This window comes from Lepidothrix coronata, unplaced genomic scaffold (genome assembly GCF_001604755.1).
Source record: "Lepidothrix coronata isolate B3197 unplaced genomic scaffold, Lepidothrix_coronata-1.0 Scaffold219, whole genome shotgun sequence".
Taxonomy (NCBI): domain Eukaryota; kingdom Metazoa; phylum Chordata; class Aves; order Passeriformes; family Pipridae; genus Lepidothrix; species Lepidothrix coronata.
Window position 1 is genome coordinate 1,176,469 of NW_016690399.1, and position 18,684 is coordinate 1,195,152.

Here is an 18,684-nt window from a genome sequence, read left to right on the forward strand (position 1 = left end):
TTTTAAGCCCTGCTTTAAGGCAATCAGAGATTCTAACCAGTGTCTTTGGTGGTGGTTTATTAGTTAGGTTCAAGCACATTTTTAAACAAAACACTGCTCTGCACATCACAGGACAGTTTTCACTCTGGCCCTTGGGTCTTCCAGGTGAAGTAGTTTGAACCTGACTTTAAAGAAAATACCGTTCTTAGTTAAGTGAACTGGGATCCAGACAATACCCCCCAGAAGTATTTGGTGACTTTCAAGACTTTTCACAGCAAAATCAGAAACCAACAGCCTCTACCACCAAAGCCAAGAGAGAAAACAGCAGGCTAAATCCTCCTTCTACACTGCACAAGCAAGGGCACCAGCTGCTCCATTCAAGCTGTGGTCTCCCCTCTGGAGCAGCGCGTGTGCATGGACACACAGACACACACAGAGGATCCAGGAAACTGCCCTCCTGCAAGGGGAAAAGCAGCTGCCTCTGCAGCAGCTCCCTGATCACTGTGTATAACACCCATGAACAGGGAAGGCTACCTGTATTTCTGATGTTCTGTTTCGTGCAAAGGCTTCTTTTATAGCACTGGTGCACTGCTAAAGCTGTCACCCATGCTGCTACAGATCAGCAACTGTTTCCGAGTCCAGCTGCTCCAGGAAAAGCTGGAAAACAACCCTTGCCTGTTCCTCGGAGCCTTTGCTGAACGATGGTTTCTGAGCACCTGGCCTGTCCAACTGCCTCTGCCTGAGCAGAGGAACCATCTGCAGCTGTCAGTCCAGGCAGGCTGATCCCATCTGCTGAAGGAAGGGATTTAACCTTTCTGAGGCTGCACTGGGCCTTTACAACACTTTGATTTTACAGCCTGGGCTAAAAGCCTCCCCACTGCTGCCATGCAGTGGAATGCCTTAATTTTGTACTACAGTTATGGGTGCCTCAGCTTTGGCCTTCCGTGTAAGTTGCTCATTACTTCCAAATGAAAAGGATATCCTTGGGTCAACAACCTCTGTTTCTGTCATTCAGAAGCAAATGTCCTGCCTTCTAACAGGGATCCACACAGAGGGGACCTCAGTTTCCCCTGCAGCTGCTGTACCAGGGCTCACACGGTGCAGTGGGACCATGGTGACACTCACCTCTCCCCCTTGCTGCTCCTGCTGGGGGTGGAAAGGTTTCACCCTTACCAGGTGGGAAAGATCATTTATAGCCTCACAGATTTCCCTGAGAAACAGCCACTTTGGACAAATGCAAGTCCCGTTTGTGTTCCTGCTGCCTTTTACAAGGTGGCCAATGCTTTGCAGTGGCTGGATGACATGTAGATAGGAATGGCTTCCGTGGGGATGATGCCCTCAGTCCCTTGGTGGGCCAGTTGAGAGTCTGGCACTGCCAGGATGGGGAGCAGGCTGGATGGTATGGCTGGGGCAGCAAGGGGATGTTGCCCCTTTGGGCAGTGCCAGGAGGCTGGATGAGCTCCACCCAATTGTCACTGTGCCAGGGGGGTCTTGGGCTGTCCCAGCCATAAGGAGCTTCCAGAGAGAAGAAGGAGCCCAGACTGGCATCTCAGTGGAGCCTGTGGGGACCTCAAGGTTCAGATGGAGGTTTGGAGCTGTCCCTCATTTCCAGCTCATTGTGTGCTTGGCCCTCCATGGCTCTCCCTGACCTGCACATGCTGCTCTGGGCCCCAGGAAGCAGCTCCTCCAGGCCCAGGGTGCAGCTCTGGGCTGTGCACGAACAGGGCACAGGAGAAGGGGCTGCCAGCACGAGCCAGTGGGGGACCTGGCCATGAAGGGGGGCTAGGAGGGGAAGGTGGGGTGAGGTGGGGTGAGGTGCTCACTCTAGCACAGACAAGGACATGGGCAGCAGTCACAGCGAGCGAAGGGGACGATTGCTGTGAACCACTGTGCCCTGTGCAGGCAGGTGCTGCAGGGGAAGGAGGCACATCTGCAGAGGCAGAGTGCCTGTGAAGGATCCTGCCATCCTGGCACAAACTTTCCTGCAGCCCCAAGGTGACTTGTGCCCATTTCCCTGAGCAGCCCCAGTGCTTCTGATAAGAGAAGCACACTGGCACTATCTGTGCTTGGACACTGCCTGCCCAGACCAGGTCCCACTGAGCAATGGCACGTCTCGTACCCACCCCAAGGGAGCTCTGAGCAGCCACGGTGGAGGCAAGAAGAGCTCCCCAGCACAGAGGCTCCCCTTCATTCTCCAGTGACACTGTTCCAGAGGAGCAGCTGTGTGTGAGCTGGTTCTCTGGGCTGTGCTCTCTGCTTGCACCATGTGCCACCAGGCAGCTACAAAGCATTTTTGCATGACTGATCTCATGACACAGCATGTTTAGCAAAGGCTTAGAGCTCTAACATTTCCCACTCCTTGCTTGCATGGATAGATTACCTGCCCATGCTTTATCCTTGGAGGCTATGGACACCTGCAGAGTCTGGGCCATACCTGTGACCTGCTGCAGGGCAGGAAGTGACCACTGCTCACTCAGGTCTTCAGGCCAAAGGAAGCCAGAAAAGCAGCAAGAATGATGCAAGGGTTGAGGAAGATGAGGGAACTGCAAATGGGAGGTCCTTCTTAAAGTGAGTTTATTCAGGAGAAGACCCACCAACAGGCCAAGGATGGCAGGGACAACCCTGCAAGACTCTTTCCTGGGAATGGAGTAACGTGAGTATCCACCTTCCAAGGAGGTGTCAGTCCTTCCTTGTATACATCCCAACAGCAGAGCCCTGTAGAAAGCAAATGTTGCTATTTCTTTTACATAAGAAGGTATTTTTGACAAGAACAAACAGGAAAATTGGTCAAGAATTGGTTGGTGTGGCCGGGGTGCTGCCTGTTGTTGACACCAAAGGAGAAATGTGCAGGGTGGGGAATTCAAGAGATTTGTGTAAAGACAGAGCAAAGGCAAAGGGCTCAGCAGTGACAGTGCCCATGGGTGGCCCTTAGAAGTGTGGATTCTTCACACAGGATTTCCTCCTTCTGGGAGTCCTGGTTACGAAGTCAAAGACGTCCTGAGGTTGGCTGAGCACCTCTAGGCACTACACTGGGAGGACTCTGAGCTCCTTGCCAGGTGTAGGGTGGAGGTATTTGAGGTGGTGAACACAGGTATTCTTCCTGCTGGCCTCAGGCCAGTCCTCCAGACCCAACCCCTGCCACTGGGTGGGGTGGCCACTGAACCACAACCACTGAGTGATCATCCAAATGTATTTGCTTAGCAGGGGTAGAGAGGGCAAGCAGTGATTTATGTTCTGCAACGTGCAGACGTGACAGGCTTGCACAGATCTGAGCTTCTGCCTCTCCAGACCAGTTCAGACCAGCACAACACTGGCACAAAAGAGAGGAGGCACGGTTCCAACCATTGGCACTCTGACTCCTGCAATGGAGGCCCATCCATGCGACATCCACCACGCACGTGGTGTTCCCCACATGGATGCATCACTGACTTAACTCCTTATTGCTTTTTGAATTAAATTGTCAGTAAAAGCTGACCATGCAACCCCCAAACAGCCTCTCTGCCTTTCTCCATCCTGAGGCCATTTAGGTGCCTGCAGTTTCCCGGCACTCGCTGACCTCCTGCTCCAAACATGTCATAAAAATGCAAACCCAGCAACAGCTGCATCACAGTTTATCAACTGCTTCTTTTTTATCCAGCAAATACCAGATTAATCCCACTGGTTAAAGCTGAGTCTGGGTCTCACACATCAGAACGGTGTTTTCAGGTAGACCACTCTCCAAGACAAGCACCAAATGGGTGCTAGACCTCAAGCAGGGATTAAGGACACAGCCACGTGTGTCACAGGGGTTGCACACACATGCACTGGACTGGGGATCATCTCCATTAATGGTGTAAAGCCCCAGAGATGGAAAATGTCCTGAATCATTTCCTATGGGAGTATCATAGACCTGTCCACACTGCTGGGAGCAACAGAGGCAGACACTGTGCTGGCAAACTGAGGCAATCTCTCCTGATGTACTGAGGGAGAACTGGCCTGGTCTCCTTGGTTCACTGGAAGAACTGTCAGACAGTGAATCCACGTCACTTGTTAGTTCTCTGCGGATTGGGATGATCAACGCTTTGAAACCAGCAATTATTTTTCTGGATTCCACGTGGTTATATGTAACTTTTTGCACTTGAAGAAGCTCAGGGGTTCAGTCAGAGCAGGCCCAGCCTTAAATTCCTGCACTTGGGCAGATTACCCACCGAGCAAGGACATCTCTTCAGCCCCCTGCACAATGGCCCCAGTCTTGGCAGGACACAGTTATGCCAGTCTGACACACCACACAACACAGGGCCAAGCTGCAGCTGGTTCTCCTTGTACGTGCAAGATTTCTGCAGACACTGTAAACCAAATTAAATCCTCTAGAGCTATGCTATTCTCATACCCAGAACTGGGGTTTAGCAGTGCAGAGGAAGCCTGCAAATACCTCCATCAACCAAAAGCTTCTCATTTGCTGCAGCTCCTGCCCATTTACTCCATCCAAGCAAATCTCTTTTTTCATGGCTGCCCAAAACATCTGATTATTGCACCTGCCCACCCACATGCACCCACAGTGGTAGAGAAAGAAGTGATGTGATGCTTCTGGCCTTCAAAATTCAGTACAGAGCACAGGCTGCAGGAGAGTGGGGTAGGGCAGGGTCTCTCCTGACTACCAACACAAGACAGCAAATGGCTTCCTGTTGTAGGTTCATGGTTAGTCAGGGCTGTTCCTCTTCTCAAGGACATACAGCTCCAAACAAGTGTTAACTGAGGCAGTGCTCCAGCACTTCACTGTTGTCACCAGCTGTGGACTGGAAAAATGTTTTCCAATGAGACAGATGCATTGACAGGTACCTAAAGGGGCTCCAAGAGACCTGGGGAGGGACTTTGGACAAGGACCTGGAGGGACAGGACAAGGGGGAATGGCTTCCCACTGCCAGGGGGCAGGGTTAGATGGGATATTGGGAAGAAATTCTCCCCTGTGAGGGTGGGGAGGCCCTGGCACAGGTTGCCCAGAGAAGCTGTGGCTGTCTCATCCATGGAAGTGTCCAAGGCCAGGTTGGACGGGACTTGGAGCAACCTGGGCTGGTGGAAGGTGTCCCTGCCCATGGCAGGGGTGGAATGAAATGAGATTTAAGGTCCCTTCAAACCCAAACCATTTTGGAATTCTATGATCCTGTGACATTAAAGCCAGATTCACAGAGCTACTCCATCAAGCTCAAGACATACGGACATTAACTGATTAATCTTCATGGTCATCTTAATTTTGGTGCAAGACCATCATAAAGCTTTAAGAATTATCCTTTGTAAAAGACTTTGAGATCTTGGGCAGAGCATACTTTGGAGCTGCAGAAAGGATTCCTTTCATCTCCTTGATTAATCATGTAATATGTCCAAGAGAGACTGATCCCATGCACAGACTTTCTTATCTCCCTAGGCTTGTCTTCTCCCCTCTCACATGTTTACTCAGTGAACTTCACCTTTGACAGAAGCTCTGGCTTAAAGAATCAGTGCTCCTGATGCATGCAGCATTTCTGAGATTACAGTGCACGACGGAATAAGTAGATATTTCTTTCAAAGGGGAGACAAAGGTTTCTGCTTTGACCTTTCTTTACTAAAAACTGAGCTCCCAACACACTGGGAGCTGGTTTGTTTGTTTGTTCAGCAGCGTAATATTGAAATCATTCTCTCCAGCGAGACCGTGAAAAAGGCTGAGCCAGCCTGGCCAGACACGAGGAACGGAACAGGTTACTGCAGCTGCTGGAGGAAAATATGTAAATAGCTCTATGGTGACTGGGCACCCAGCCAGCTGCAGTTGGGCTGCGGATTTGAAAATTAGGCGCCAAATGGTTGTTTTGAAAAAAACCCCGGATTTGTTGTCGTTGGTGCGGAGATCAGTGCCAGGTTTTATGTAACAGTGCAGGGGCGTGAGCACTGACTGCTCCCATCCCACAGCTCCAGCGGCGCAGCAATGATCTCAGTGATTCTTGGAGCAGCGCTGGGATTGCTCCTGGCTGATAAAGCGTGCTTTGTGAACTCGGAGGAACCTCATTCAGAGCCAGCCCCCACCCTCCTCCACTGTGCTCTCCAAGCTGCCAAATGTCGAAAAGATTCGGGGCTTGCATGTGCTACGAGGGAGCCCGAACTCCACGGAGTGCTGAGAACCCTGGCAGGCTGCAGAGGACACTTCTATCTCTGGACCACTGAAAGTACAACTACAATAAAATCCAGCTCTGAAAGGCAAAGCCCACAGTGTTAGAGACTATTGGCCCAATATTTCATTAAAGGTGATATGATAATCCCTTCCTTGATTTAGAGTAATCTTTCTGTTGACCGCTCCAAACAGCAGCTGCTCTGCACTGGAACGCCCGCGGCCCCGGCTCCAAAGGCTGCCACAGCCTGACGGGGAGGAAAGCGGGATATTTTTCCTACCTGGCCAGCTCATCTGTTTTCAGTGGTGCTTTCACAGCATTTCAGTGCCAAGAAACCTGTCCTCCTGTTACTTTGGAAGAATTCCTGAACTCTGGGGAGCCAGTGAGGGTGAGACTCGGCAGCTGATGCTCCCCCGGAGGCTGGGGTATCACACCCGACGCGTCCTCCGCGCCCCCCGGGGAAGGCTGTGAAGGAGCTGAACTGCAGGAAACCTCCGTGTCGCTCCCGTGTGACAGACGGGGCTGGTTTTAGTAGGTGCTATTATAAGCAAATCACTCTGAGGACAAATGACAAAGTGGAACTGTGAAAAGCTGGGAGCCCCCAGCGTGTTCCTTTGCCACTTTTCTGTTGTGATGGGGGGAATATATGAGATATATTTTGAAGTTAATTCTCATTTCTTTTGGTACAAGAGTCTAAAGGGCCACCCCTCACCTTCCTGCCACAAAGGAGTGAACAATCCCAAGTACAGACTGGAATTCTCTCCATCCAGACCTGGTTAATACTTCCCCCAGTGTAATATAACTTGACTTCCGCCTTGATAAGGAGGTAAATGCTGTAGCAAAAGATTATTATTGTTCAAAGTTCCTGCAAAACATTATGTGCTGGAATCAGAGATAAATACACCCTCTACAGCATGGTGTCTTGTCTTGAAAAAAATCCTTGTCCTACAGACAGTCTGCTGTTTGCTTTAACCCCACAACTGTGCACCTTGTTCCTCTTTGCTCTTTTTTACGTCTCAGCAAACTTTGTTGTAGTGGATGAGGAAGGTTTCATCCATGACTCATGGCATACTGTTCATTTTCTCTACTTGCTTTGGTGCTTTCTGCTCTGACATTGCTGGAAGCAACTTTATTCAATGAAAGATGAAATTCTGGAGAACTCTGAGGTGAGGTATGAGTGCTTCTCCCAGACTTGCAGTCATTGCTAGCAATTTTTTTGAGCAGTAATGCTGAGGCTAGTTTGAGTTCAGACTGATAAGAAAATGTTCTGAGGCAATCCTTGCCCCTTCCTGAAAGTAATGACAATATCTGAGACAATCAATTAAACATTGTCTGGCTGTTCCGAGTGAGGGGAGGAACACGAGGGGAGAGTTAGACAGCTACAGAAAAGACAGAAATAATCCTGCTATTAAAGACATACAAATATAAAATGTAGAATGAGAAGGGGGAGGGCATGGCAGCAGCTGCTGATAAACCAAAGCAGCTGAGGTAAGAAATACCAATGGAAATCCTGTATCCCCAGATCTGTGAAAGTGTCATTATGAAATCCCAGAGTCATTATGAAATCCCAGAGTCATTATGAAATCCCAGATAGCATCAGGAAACTAGTTACACCCAAATGTACAGGAAACTTGTCAACGAGTGAGAAGGTGCTCTGCATGAAAGGATGCACAAGGTTTTCCTTTGTCTTTTACATACTGGAAGCAATTTCTTCATTCACCTGATGAGAGAAGCACTCCAGTGCTAGACAGAGCCTGTCTCTGATGTCTCTGTCTGACATCCCAAAAATTTATTCTTAACCTACCCAGGCAGTTAGATATGTTGCAAGTGCCTTTGAGCTAGAGCTTCAATACTGAGCCAGGGCTCTTCCAAGTTCCTGACTTTGGATCAGGGTGGGACCTGTACCTGCACCAGCCTCCTCCTCTGCTCCACTTTCCACAACAGGAAAACCTGGGAGAGTGGGTGAGGCAGGAGCCTCATGTGCCCTGAACAGGTTCCCAATCTGAATGCCCAGTAAAGCAGCCCCAGGGATTGCCACAGCCCTCTGCTCCCCCAGCCAGGTAGGGTTGACACATCCCTATGTCGTCCCTTTGTCAAACACTAAATTACTGTGTCTCGTGATAACAAATCCATTCCAAGTGGTCAAAGCAGAAGGAGTTTATTGTAAATAAAATTGTTTTGGGCAGCAAAGAACTCTCGAGGGTTTTGATGAAAAACTAATTGCTAAATATTGAAAGATGAGTAACCACACTGACCCTGGTCCAATATTAAATCCCTGTCATAGGAGGCATCCAAGAGGACCAGTATTTGAACAGATGCCAATTCCACAACTAAAGCATGTGCTGCACTCCCTGGAAAACACAGCTGGTGAGTGGGCTCTCAGCTTTTGCACTTCCCTTTCTTCCCTGATGCTTCTTCTCCCCATCTCACCCTCAAAACCTTCTCTTCTTTTTAGCAGAGATAGGAAAAGTGAACATACATGTTCAGGTAGCAAGGAGGGGAAACTGGCATCAAGGATGAAAGTGTGCAAGTGTTCTGGTTACTGCTAAAGAAAGGGACTTTCTAGAAAGTATAGGGAAAAAATCAGGTATTATTATTGAGGCATATTTCAGGACGTATATTTTGGAAAAAAATATTTTACTTCAACACAGTAAAAAGCAGCACTATGAAAATACCCAGTAAAATTAGAAGGCAAAAAAAACCCCAAACAAACCCAAACCACACTAACTCTTGAAACATTCAAAGTTTCTAAGCCATTACCTACAAAATCTGACAGACAAAACAATGGGAGAGCTTGGGCTAAACTTCATGAACAAAGGGGATTTACATCTGGATTACATTATCAATCAAAATTCGGCAAAAGGTTTAAAGAATTTCTAAAATATGACAGATGTACAGAGCATCACATCAAATCACAAGAGAAGAAATGACCTAACCCAAAAATGCTTATACAGAAGCTTTCACCATTCCTAAAATATTTTTTTTCTGGCTCAACACAACCAAAGTTTATAGCTGGTCTTCCACGAATTTGTTGGTGTTGGAAATCGAACACTAAAGACGGGAAAAGTTCACTCTAAGTGCACGGCTTGATGCTCAGAGGCATTTTTTTTTCTCTTGTTGTTTGCCCGGGGGAAGACGGCGCTGCTAAGAGACGATCCGGCCTGCGCGGGGGCAGGAGCTGGGGCAGGGACAGGGGCTGGGCCTGGAGCCGGCCCAGCAGCGGTTACAGTTCGGAGACAGGCGCCAAAATTCAAACCACGCACTGCTCTCACTGCGAACCCCGAGCGCGGCTCAACAAAGAGCAGCGGGCGGATGGGGCAGGATCCGAGCTCCCCGCGAGCAGCGGCCGCAGCACCCTGGGATTTGTAGTCTCTTGTCGCCGCTTCCTCTTCCAGCTGAGTTCAAGCTGCCAAAAGCAGCTCGAGTTCTGTCAGAAAGCTGATTTTCACACCAAGGTGCACATCATATCCTCAGCTCTCACTGGCAGACCCCTGCCAGCAGAGACCCTCCCGCAGGGAGGTTGTGGACATGCCTTCAGAAAGGGCAGGGTCTCTGCCAAAAATGTTACGACCTGTCCCAGAAAAAGGGGAGGAGGGTAACCCAGGTTCTTATCAATAATTCTCCTGGGGTGGATTAGAGTGAAACGACACTGAATAATCGGTGTCTGAAAACATATATTGGTAAGGTTTATTTTAACAATTCTGTATCAACAGGTATGCTAGCAGTTTGGGTGTTGTCATATAACAATGTGACATAGAGATAACCTTTGGGGGGGGGAGAAAATGCATAGGGGAGAGAAAGACAGGATAAGAGTAAGGGAGAGTAAGGAAAAAGAAAAGATGAGAGTGAGAAAGAAACGTATACAGTCACCAGCCACTGGATCCAGCGATGCAGCTTGGCAATCTTGAAAGCGATGGTCTTGATTCGCAGGCGGTGGGGGAGAAGGAAAACCCAAAATCTCGCTTCCATTTCAGCTCCCTCATAAACTCCCTCCGGGTAACCCACTGACACCCGCGGCTCAGCAGGCTGGGGTGGGAATCCCTGCCCTCGGTCTCGGAAGGTGAAGGGGCAGTGCTGTCCCCAGAGAGGGGGGACAGGCACTCTGCTGTATGCAGAGGAGCCAGGACGACTCCTTTTGTACAGGATGCACATTTTGAGATAAATGCATTCAGGTGAAAAACCTGTGATTTACCCTAAAGATATGCTTTATCTTTAGGGTAAAGAGAGACTTACAGCTATTTGACAACAAGGGTATTGAGCATCTAGAATTCCTGGATTTATTCTGAGGTTTTTCAGTTTGAGGTGAACTTGATATTAGAACCTCAAATCCTCTAACATGAGCATCGTTTTAGTTCTGTTTTGAGGACAAACACCTACTTTTTCACCCTGGCTTCCTAAGTTTCTTTTCACATGGTGTGCAGTATTTTCTTGCTGTCTTTCTTGTTTCTGTATCCAGACCTGTCCTCTCACCTTTGCATCATGCTCATTTTACTTTTTCTCTTTGCTCTCCACATGGACGAGTCTGTTTTTAGTACCTCTCAGGCAGAAAAATCTCCCTTTTCTCAGCCCTCCCTGGTAGCTAAAAGGCCCAAGAGCAGGAAGAGCTTTGGGAATGGTAATCCAGTTTCTACCAGTTAACGTGCAAGAACTGACAGAATTTGGGGTCTTGGGGAAAAACACTACTCCAAATCTTTAGGATGGGAAAACTTCTCAGTGGGTTTTAACGTGTACAGAGCTTGGCTGCATTCCCTGGGACTGCAAAAGGATTTCAGGGTAGCTTCCTTCTGGAACGACCAGACCGGGAGGCACTGCACCCTCTCAGTAAAACTTAGGAAGAAGTTCCTGAATTCCTGAAACCGACAGCTCAGCTCTCCTAAAAACTCGCCCTTGGGAAATGCTGATCCGTGTTTTCTCCAAGACTCTCCACGCCCGATTTCAGCACACAGCCGGTCGCTGACCTGTGCAGAGCCAACAGCAAAGCACGACAAGCTCACACAGCCCACACGGGCCTGTGGACGATGTTTTAGGGAACCCCCGTGAAAACACACAAACACAGCCTGTCAGGGAACCCGTCACCCCACAGGCCCGAGCCCCGCGGGCGGACCCGGGCACCGGCCCCAGCGGGAGCAGAGCCGGGCGAGGCTCAGTCCTGTCCTGTCAGTTGTCCCGGTCCCTCCCGGCATTGCCACCAAAACCTCTTCCCCTCAGGATCGGCCCCACTCCCGGGTCTGTCCTTGAGGCAGGACCGGAGCCACCCCCGCCACCGCCGAGCGGGCGCGAAATGGCGGGCGCGGCTGCAGCCCCGCGGCCATCTTGGCGCCGAGACTGCATGTCCCAGGCGGCGCCGCGGCGGGAGGGGCCGCCCGCCCGCCATCTTAGCGCTCCCTCCCCCGGTGCGGCGGGATTGAATGAGCTGCCGCCCGCCCGCCCGCCAGCCCAGCGCCATGTCAGGCACCCCGAGCCGCGGCACCCCCGGCGGGACCCCGCTGTCGCCGACCCGCATCTCCCGGCTGCAGGAGAAGGAGGAGCTGCGGCAGCTCAATGACCGCCTGGCCGTTTACATCGACCGTGTGCGGGCGCTGGAGCTGGAAAACGACCGGCTGCTGCTGAAGATCTCGGAGAAGGAGGAGGTCACCACCCGGGAGGTACGGTAGGGGGTGCGGGGCAAGCAGCGGTGGCCCCTGGGGCGCTCCGTGCCGGGGCAGGTCCGCGGCCCTGGCCGTTCCCGCCGTTCCCGCCCGCGGCGCGGGGCGCGCTGTGGCGGCTCCTCCTGCGGCCGCCGCGCCATGCGCGTCCCGCCGGGCGGGGAGCGGCGGCTCTGCGGACACAGCTCCTGCCCGCGCGGGCCCTCGGGGCCGCCGGGGCCTCTTGGACCGCGGTGTTGGGCCGAGGGGCACGTTCGAGGCGGCTCAAGCCGGGATTCGGTGGCGGGAGCGGGGCTGCGGCGGGCGGGGCCTGGCCGGCGCCGCGGTCGGTGCGAGCCCTCGGGTGCCCCGTAACCAGCACGCGCGTCCCGCCCCGGCACCGCGGTGCTGGGTGTCCTGTCCTGACGACTGACGCGGTGGGATGGGAGATTTGAAAGCGTTTAGGCTGACTTTGCCTCTCACCGGAGGAAATCTTTCACAGAACCACCCCCCCCAAACGGTCGGAATCCAATCCTTGTAAACGGCTCTGATTTGCTTCCTGCGATTTCGGAGGCAAAACTCAAATGATCCTTTTTCCGAAGCCATGCTCTGCGTTTCCCTATTCTGTGGTGTCCGCTTCCCCCCAGGACTGTCGTTCCCCTGTGGAGGAAGGATGTAGTAGGTGACACACTGAGGGCGGTCGGTGACACACTGGGGACAGTCCCACCCATCCTGTGCCAGCCCAAACCCCCTCAGCGAGTGCGGGGTCCCACCGCTGAGCTGAAGTTGCACTGCTTTGGAAAGCCTGTCAGTAAACAAAACAGCCCGTGCTGTAGCTGCTGGGGTGTGATGGATTGCTATGCCACTGTGTAGGCTTTTTAAATTTTTTTTCCTTTTCCTTCTTTCGCCCTTTAAGAGTCTGGTTTAATGATGCTCAGGGTGGTGGGAGGAGGGTTTAGATTAGGTTAGTTTAAACGGACCAGATATGATAATATCTCGTTTGGGGAATGGTTGGTGTATCCGCAATCAGTGTACGTCCAAGACCGAAGTACCTTTGAAGTCCCTTTGTATCGCTTAATAATATATTGTAACATCTAGGTTTTCAAAATAGATATTTCTAAACGTGAAACATCACTGTGCTTGCCCCATGTGAAATCATGCTGTAAACAGAATAAGTACATCTAGTTCAAGGAACTTCTATGCTGTAGATCCCTGGAGACTAAAAGGAGTATTCATTTGAAATAAAAGAGGCAGAACGTAACTCTGTTGACAGCACACGTGTAGCAGGAGTAGGAGGACTATCAGACAACGTAGATATAACCTCATTAGACTTTAATATGAACATAAAGGAACTCCTAGTAGCAGTTCCGTGTGCTGTCCATTCTGGAAAAGTATTCCGATGCAGTAATCAGAAAATAAACTTGAGAATTTTGATAGGAATCTTTTGATTACTTTGCCCTTGAGTTTTTTCATCCAGACTTCAAAAATGTCTTAATCTGTAGATACATTATAACAAACTTTTTCATCAAGCTCTTCTTTGACGCTGACGCTTCAGCTCTTCTCTGAACCGCCTTTGTTAAATACTTTCCCCATCCCTTTTGGAAGTTCTTTTTATTCTTTACATATATCCACAGAAGGAAACTTGGTAGTTTTATTGTTTTAATGCTGGATAGTGCACAGTGGTTTAGGACTGTGGGAGCAGTAAGATTTCAGATGGCTGTCAGATTTTGGTTTTACTGGAATGGGAGAATCTTGTCCTTTTGCTTTTGTGACCAGTGTAGTAAACTCAATTTTCAGCTGACAATTCAGTTTCCTTATTAGCTGTTGGAATTTCCATTCATAAAATGATTAGGCTTAGTGTGAACTAAGATATTAATTAACAATAAACCCTTCAAACTCCACAAAACCCAAACAAACCCCAAAGCAACTTCTGTGTAGAAGCACAGTTAAACGCAGTCCAGTGATATCAGTGTACCATTCTGTCTACATCATTATACCTTTATATTAGCTCTACATGCTTATAAGAGACTATTTTCTTTTTTCAGGGTGTTCAAGATGAAAATTCCCATTGGTTGGCCTAAATCGTGTGTAAATTTGACTCTGATCTTATTTATTTATTTATTTATAAAAGCTGAATGAATATTCTGTTATTTTTGGCTTATCTTTGGTAATGGCAGAAAACCTCATCTGTCACAGTGGTAGATGCTTGTTGTGGGGTGCAGGCAGGAGGGGCTGCTCACCAGTGTTAACACCAGAGACTTTTACCTTGAGAGTAGATGGGTTCATGATCCAAGGTGAACATGCCAAAGCTGAGGATGGCTGTGGCAAGCAGTAGACAGGAGCATGGTCTCATGAGACAGATGCTTTTCCTTTCCCTGTCACTCCAGTATCCCACAGTGACCACACCTGAACTGGGGGAGACCATGACTGACTGACATGACCCGGCATGTCCTGAGTAATGGATGACCCTGACACTCCCTGCATGTGTGGGAACAGTTTTGATCTTGTTCTCAAACCTCTGGTTTAGGGTAATATCTTCTAGATGAAAGAAGTTCTACTGATGCTGTTCAGGCAAGGACCATAGTCCCTGTTCTGCCAGAGACTCTTTAATCATCACCTGATCAGGATGTTCTTTTTCCTTGTTGTTTTAATCACCAGTTTGCAGAAGATTGCAGAAAACAGCCACTTTCTCCTCTGTGTGGCAACCTTGGCAAGGCTTTAGAATGAAATCACTGTTGGGGTTTTTGAGGAACATGGGGCTGCCACCTCTTAACAGCAGAGAAAAGAAACTTTGCAGTTGATTAATCTTTAGTTCTTTACTAATTATAGCCCTTTCCCCTGCTTTTTCTAACTCTGTTCACTGGTGCTTTACCTTTACTTGTATGCAGTAGGCCTTTAGAGAAATAAGAAATGTACACAGCAAACCTTCAGACAAAAGGGCTGGTACAGAGCAGAGTTCACAGATCATGGTAGAGCTTGGTGCCAATCACACCAAGGTCGTGGGTTCAGTCCTGCTATGGGCCAGTCACTTAAAAGTTGGACTCTGTGATCCTTGTTGGCCCTTTCCAACTCAGAATATTCTGTGAAATGCAAAAAAAAAAAAAATTTCCTGTGTAGATGGGGGAACATCTAATTGTCCTCATTCCGTCTCTGTTCTCCTGCATCAGTCCCCTTGTGTAGCTTAGCCTGTGACAGAAAAGAAATTGAGCTCATCCCCTTGGATTTTTTCCTACCTCCCTAGTACATGACTGATGCTGTTCTCACTGTGTTGGGGGTCACTGTTCCAATAACCCAATTTGTGAGTCTGTGGGGGGGAATAATGGAAGGGCTAAGAGGAGAGTCCTAGAACTCTCCTCAGTTCCTTTATACCAACTCCCTGCCCTCCCCTGCAGTGCTCATGGTTGCAGCCTCACAGAACAGATGTTTTGATGGGCACAGGAGGGATTACTGCACTGTTCTGAGGACACCCCACTGTGCTCACCCTCTGAAAGGAGAATTACAGAGAAAAATAAGAGAAGATCCCTGGGAGCCTCAGCCACTGACAGCAGTTGCCCTTGTGACAAAAGCAATACCTGTGGGGTCTCAGCTGAGCGGGACAGAGGGGCAGAATCCCCCCCTCCCCTGCTGCCCACACTGTGGGATCAGCCCAGGGCACGAGGGGGTTTCTGAGTGCCAGCACACACAGACAGGGTGTGTGGAGCTTCTTATCCACCAACACCCCTAAGTCCTTCTCCTCAGGGCTGCTCTCAATCCATTCTCCACCCAGGCTCTGTTTGTGCTTGGGATTTACTGTAGAATCCAAAACCCTGCTGCCAACAGCGGTTGCGCAATCCAGCCTTGGTCTGCAGGACCTGCTCAGCCAAGCTCTTCACTCTCTCCACACCACTGAAAATCACCCAGAGCCATGTAGTCAGGTTTGATACTTTTCAGGTCCCTCCTCCCACTGTCACTGGTGCCTCTGTGGAAGAGCAGAAGGGACAAAATTCATACGGTCAGGTGAGGCTCAGCAGCCTCTCTACAATGTCCACAATACAAGGCCCTGGGAAGCAGCAACAGACCTTCCCAGATGACAGGTTAGGTCACAAAATGGGTCCTTCCACTCTGAAAATATAACTCCCATCTGAAGGTGATGGAAGAAATAAAGCTAAAAGCTCAAAACAGAGTTCAGAAGGAATCAGATGGACAGGCTACAGCCCAAGCCACTTCATGCCCATGTGCACCCAAGCATAACTCTTCCTGCACAGAGGCCAAGCTGGAGACACTACAAATTGCATTACAAATGTGCTTTCACTTTTTTCTCCTCTTCTGATGGTCAAAGAGCCTGCAAATTTGTAATTGGGCAACACAGGGGACAAGAAAATAAAAAAAAGAAAACAGATGTTTCCATAGCAGACTCTGAAAGACACGACTGCTGGATGCTCTCATCTACCAGTCTGTGCTGGGAGCACTCAACAAAGCTCACTGGGCAGTGGATCAAGGGCAGAAACACCAACAAACCACTTGAGAAGAGCCACGAGACGTCACTCAGTGAAGACAGGAAACACATCAAGAAGGAACTGAACCAACATACTAGACAAGAAACATGCTCCAGCCAACCACAAGGGACTCCAGCCAAATTTGGTGATGCAACATTAATCTCATTAGCATGCATTAATGTGCAGAACACAAGTTTATTCCCACCAGGTGTGACTCGATACGTTATTTACTCAGATATGGACTGACAAAGGACTGTCAGTCAGCTATGGCTCAGACTCACCAAGAACACCAGTCAAGTTCTCAAGAACAATGAAGATGTGTGTTGTGTCACCTCCCAGACGATGTCTGTAGTGCCAGAAGATCACTTAACCCAGGATCTTGGAGGCTACAACTTGAGTGACCCAACACCCACAGCAGCGTCTGAACATGGATTTTGCAGGTGGCAAAGAGGCGACAGCAGACCCACATACCCTGGTCATGACAGTAGCTCTGGTGTACACAAAGGGCACAGCAGCTCCAGTACTGGCAGATAAGTGGAGAGCAGGTGGGACTGCAGCCACCTGCACTGAGGGACATCAGGCAAAGAAAGCATCGCCAGCCAGGCAAGGGAGGGGATTGTCCTGCTCTGCTCTGCACTGAGGCAGCCTCACCTGATCCTGTGGCCAGGTTTGGGCACCACAATTTGAAAAAGACATGAAGCTCTTGGAGACTGTCCAAAGGAGGGCAGTGAGGATGGTGAAGGGACTGGAGAGAAAACCTTATGAACTGAGGTCAGTTGGTTTGTTAAACCTGGAGGAGACTGAGGGGACACCTCATTGGGGTCTTCAGCATCCTCCTGAGGGGCAGCAGAGGGGCAGGTTCTCATGACCACTGACAGGACCTAAGGGAAAGGCTGGAGCTGAGTTGGGGAGATTTAGGTTGGGTATCGGAAGAGGTTTTTCCCCCAAAGAGTGGCTGGGCACTGGAACAGGCTCCCCAGAAGAGTGGTCACAACACAAAGGTTGTCTGAGTTCAAGAAGCATTTGGACAATTCTCCCAGTCACATGGAGTGATTGTTGGAGTGTCCCGTGCAGGGCCAGGAGTTGGACTGGATGATCCTGATGGGTCCTTTCAACTCACCATCTTCTATGACAAAGTAGGTCAAACATATCTACCAGTGGGGCTGGTGAGCCTGCTAAGTACTTTAAACTGGGAATGATAGGGGAGGGATGGATTCTGCTCTGGTAAGGCCAGGTGAGAAAGTGGTGGATGGGGTAAGCAAGCAAAGGCCTGGGGTTATGTGAACAGAGGAGAAAGTAACAGGAAAAATGATGAAATGGAAACACCCCAAGCTTAGGCAGGTAAAGAAGGAGATGTCTGGGGGGACAGCCTTGTGGGGATTGCTCTCCTGCCCCTCCTTGAGAATTGTCACAGTTGGGTGTCTCCCTGAAGTGCCTGTAGCACTAATGTGTGCAGCATGAGCAGCAGACAGGGGCAAGGAGAAGTCTGTGGGCATGTAACAGAACCCTGACCTCTTTGGAATCAGGGATAGCTCACATGTCTAGAGTGCTGTGCTGGACAGATGGAGACAAGCTTTTCAGGAAGGTGAGGAGTTGCCTTTCATGAGAGAGAGCAGTGGGAATGCCTGGAGCTCTGTCTAAGGACAGGTTATGAATTAACTGAAAGCTTGTTGGGCAGACCAAGATGGGCAACGTGGGTCAAGAACCTGATCTGATCAAGAAGATGTAAATGAGGCCTGATTCAGACAACTTGATGAAGCCTCACATGCACTGTCTTTGTGCTTTCCTGGACCTATTACTTAATAAATAAGAGAGAACTGGTCAGGGCAGTGACCATGAGACAGTGGAGTTGAGGATCTTTAGTGGATGGACCAGAGCAGGAAGCAGGACCACAACCCTGGATGTCAGGAGAGCAGACCTTCCTTAGCCACTTCAGGGCTCTCTCTGGTTGGAAGAATCCCATGGTTTCCCCTGGATAGAAAGGGGTCTCAGAGAGCTGGGTTGACATTCAACTATAATCTTCTCCAGGATAAAGAGTGGTCTGTTCCAACAATCAGAAAATGGAACAAAGGTGACAGGAGACCTGTCTGGATGAGCAAGGAGATCCTGGCTTAAGTCAGACATAAGAAAGGCCAATGTACTTAAAGCCTTCTTGTGGTCAGAGTAGCCTTCAGGAATCCCAGGCCCCTGGAACCAGAGGGAAGGTCTTTTTACAACACCTTGCTTTCTAGAAAGATTTTATTCTTAATGGCTTTTTTACTTGTTTTAACAAACTCCTCAGAATTCCAACAGTCGTAGATTTTTTGTTTGTTTGTTTCTTCTCTTGCTTCTGCAAGGATGCTAAAACCAAGTCAACTAGTTCTTGGCAAACCTGCTCCTGTGTGCTGCTGAGAGCCAGGTTTCTCTCTTGTGGCTTTCTGGATTAGCCACTCCATGGGCACTCACTATTAACATATGAAAATAAGAACAGCTGTCATCCCCTGGATTGGA

The 18,684-nt window shown here is 49.5% G+C and overlaps 1 protein-coding gene across 1 annotated transcript in view; it reads left to right on the top strand.

The window, feature by feature from the left end:
* The first annotated feature begins 11,401 nt into the window (after positions 1-11,401).
* The window catches only part of LMNB2 (lamin B2), a 31,042-nt gene continuing 23,759 nt past the window's right edge, over positions 11,402-18,684 (top strand). Inside the window, exon 1 of the mRNA XM_017833691.1 lies at positions 11,402-11,740. Coding sequence (XP_017689180.1) covers positions 11,504-11,740 — 237 coding nt within the window. The 5' untranslated portion in view covers positions 11,402-11,503. The remainder of the gene's footprint in view (positions 11,741-18,684) is intronic.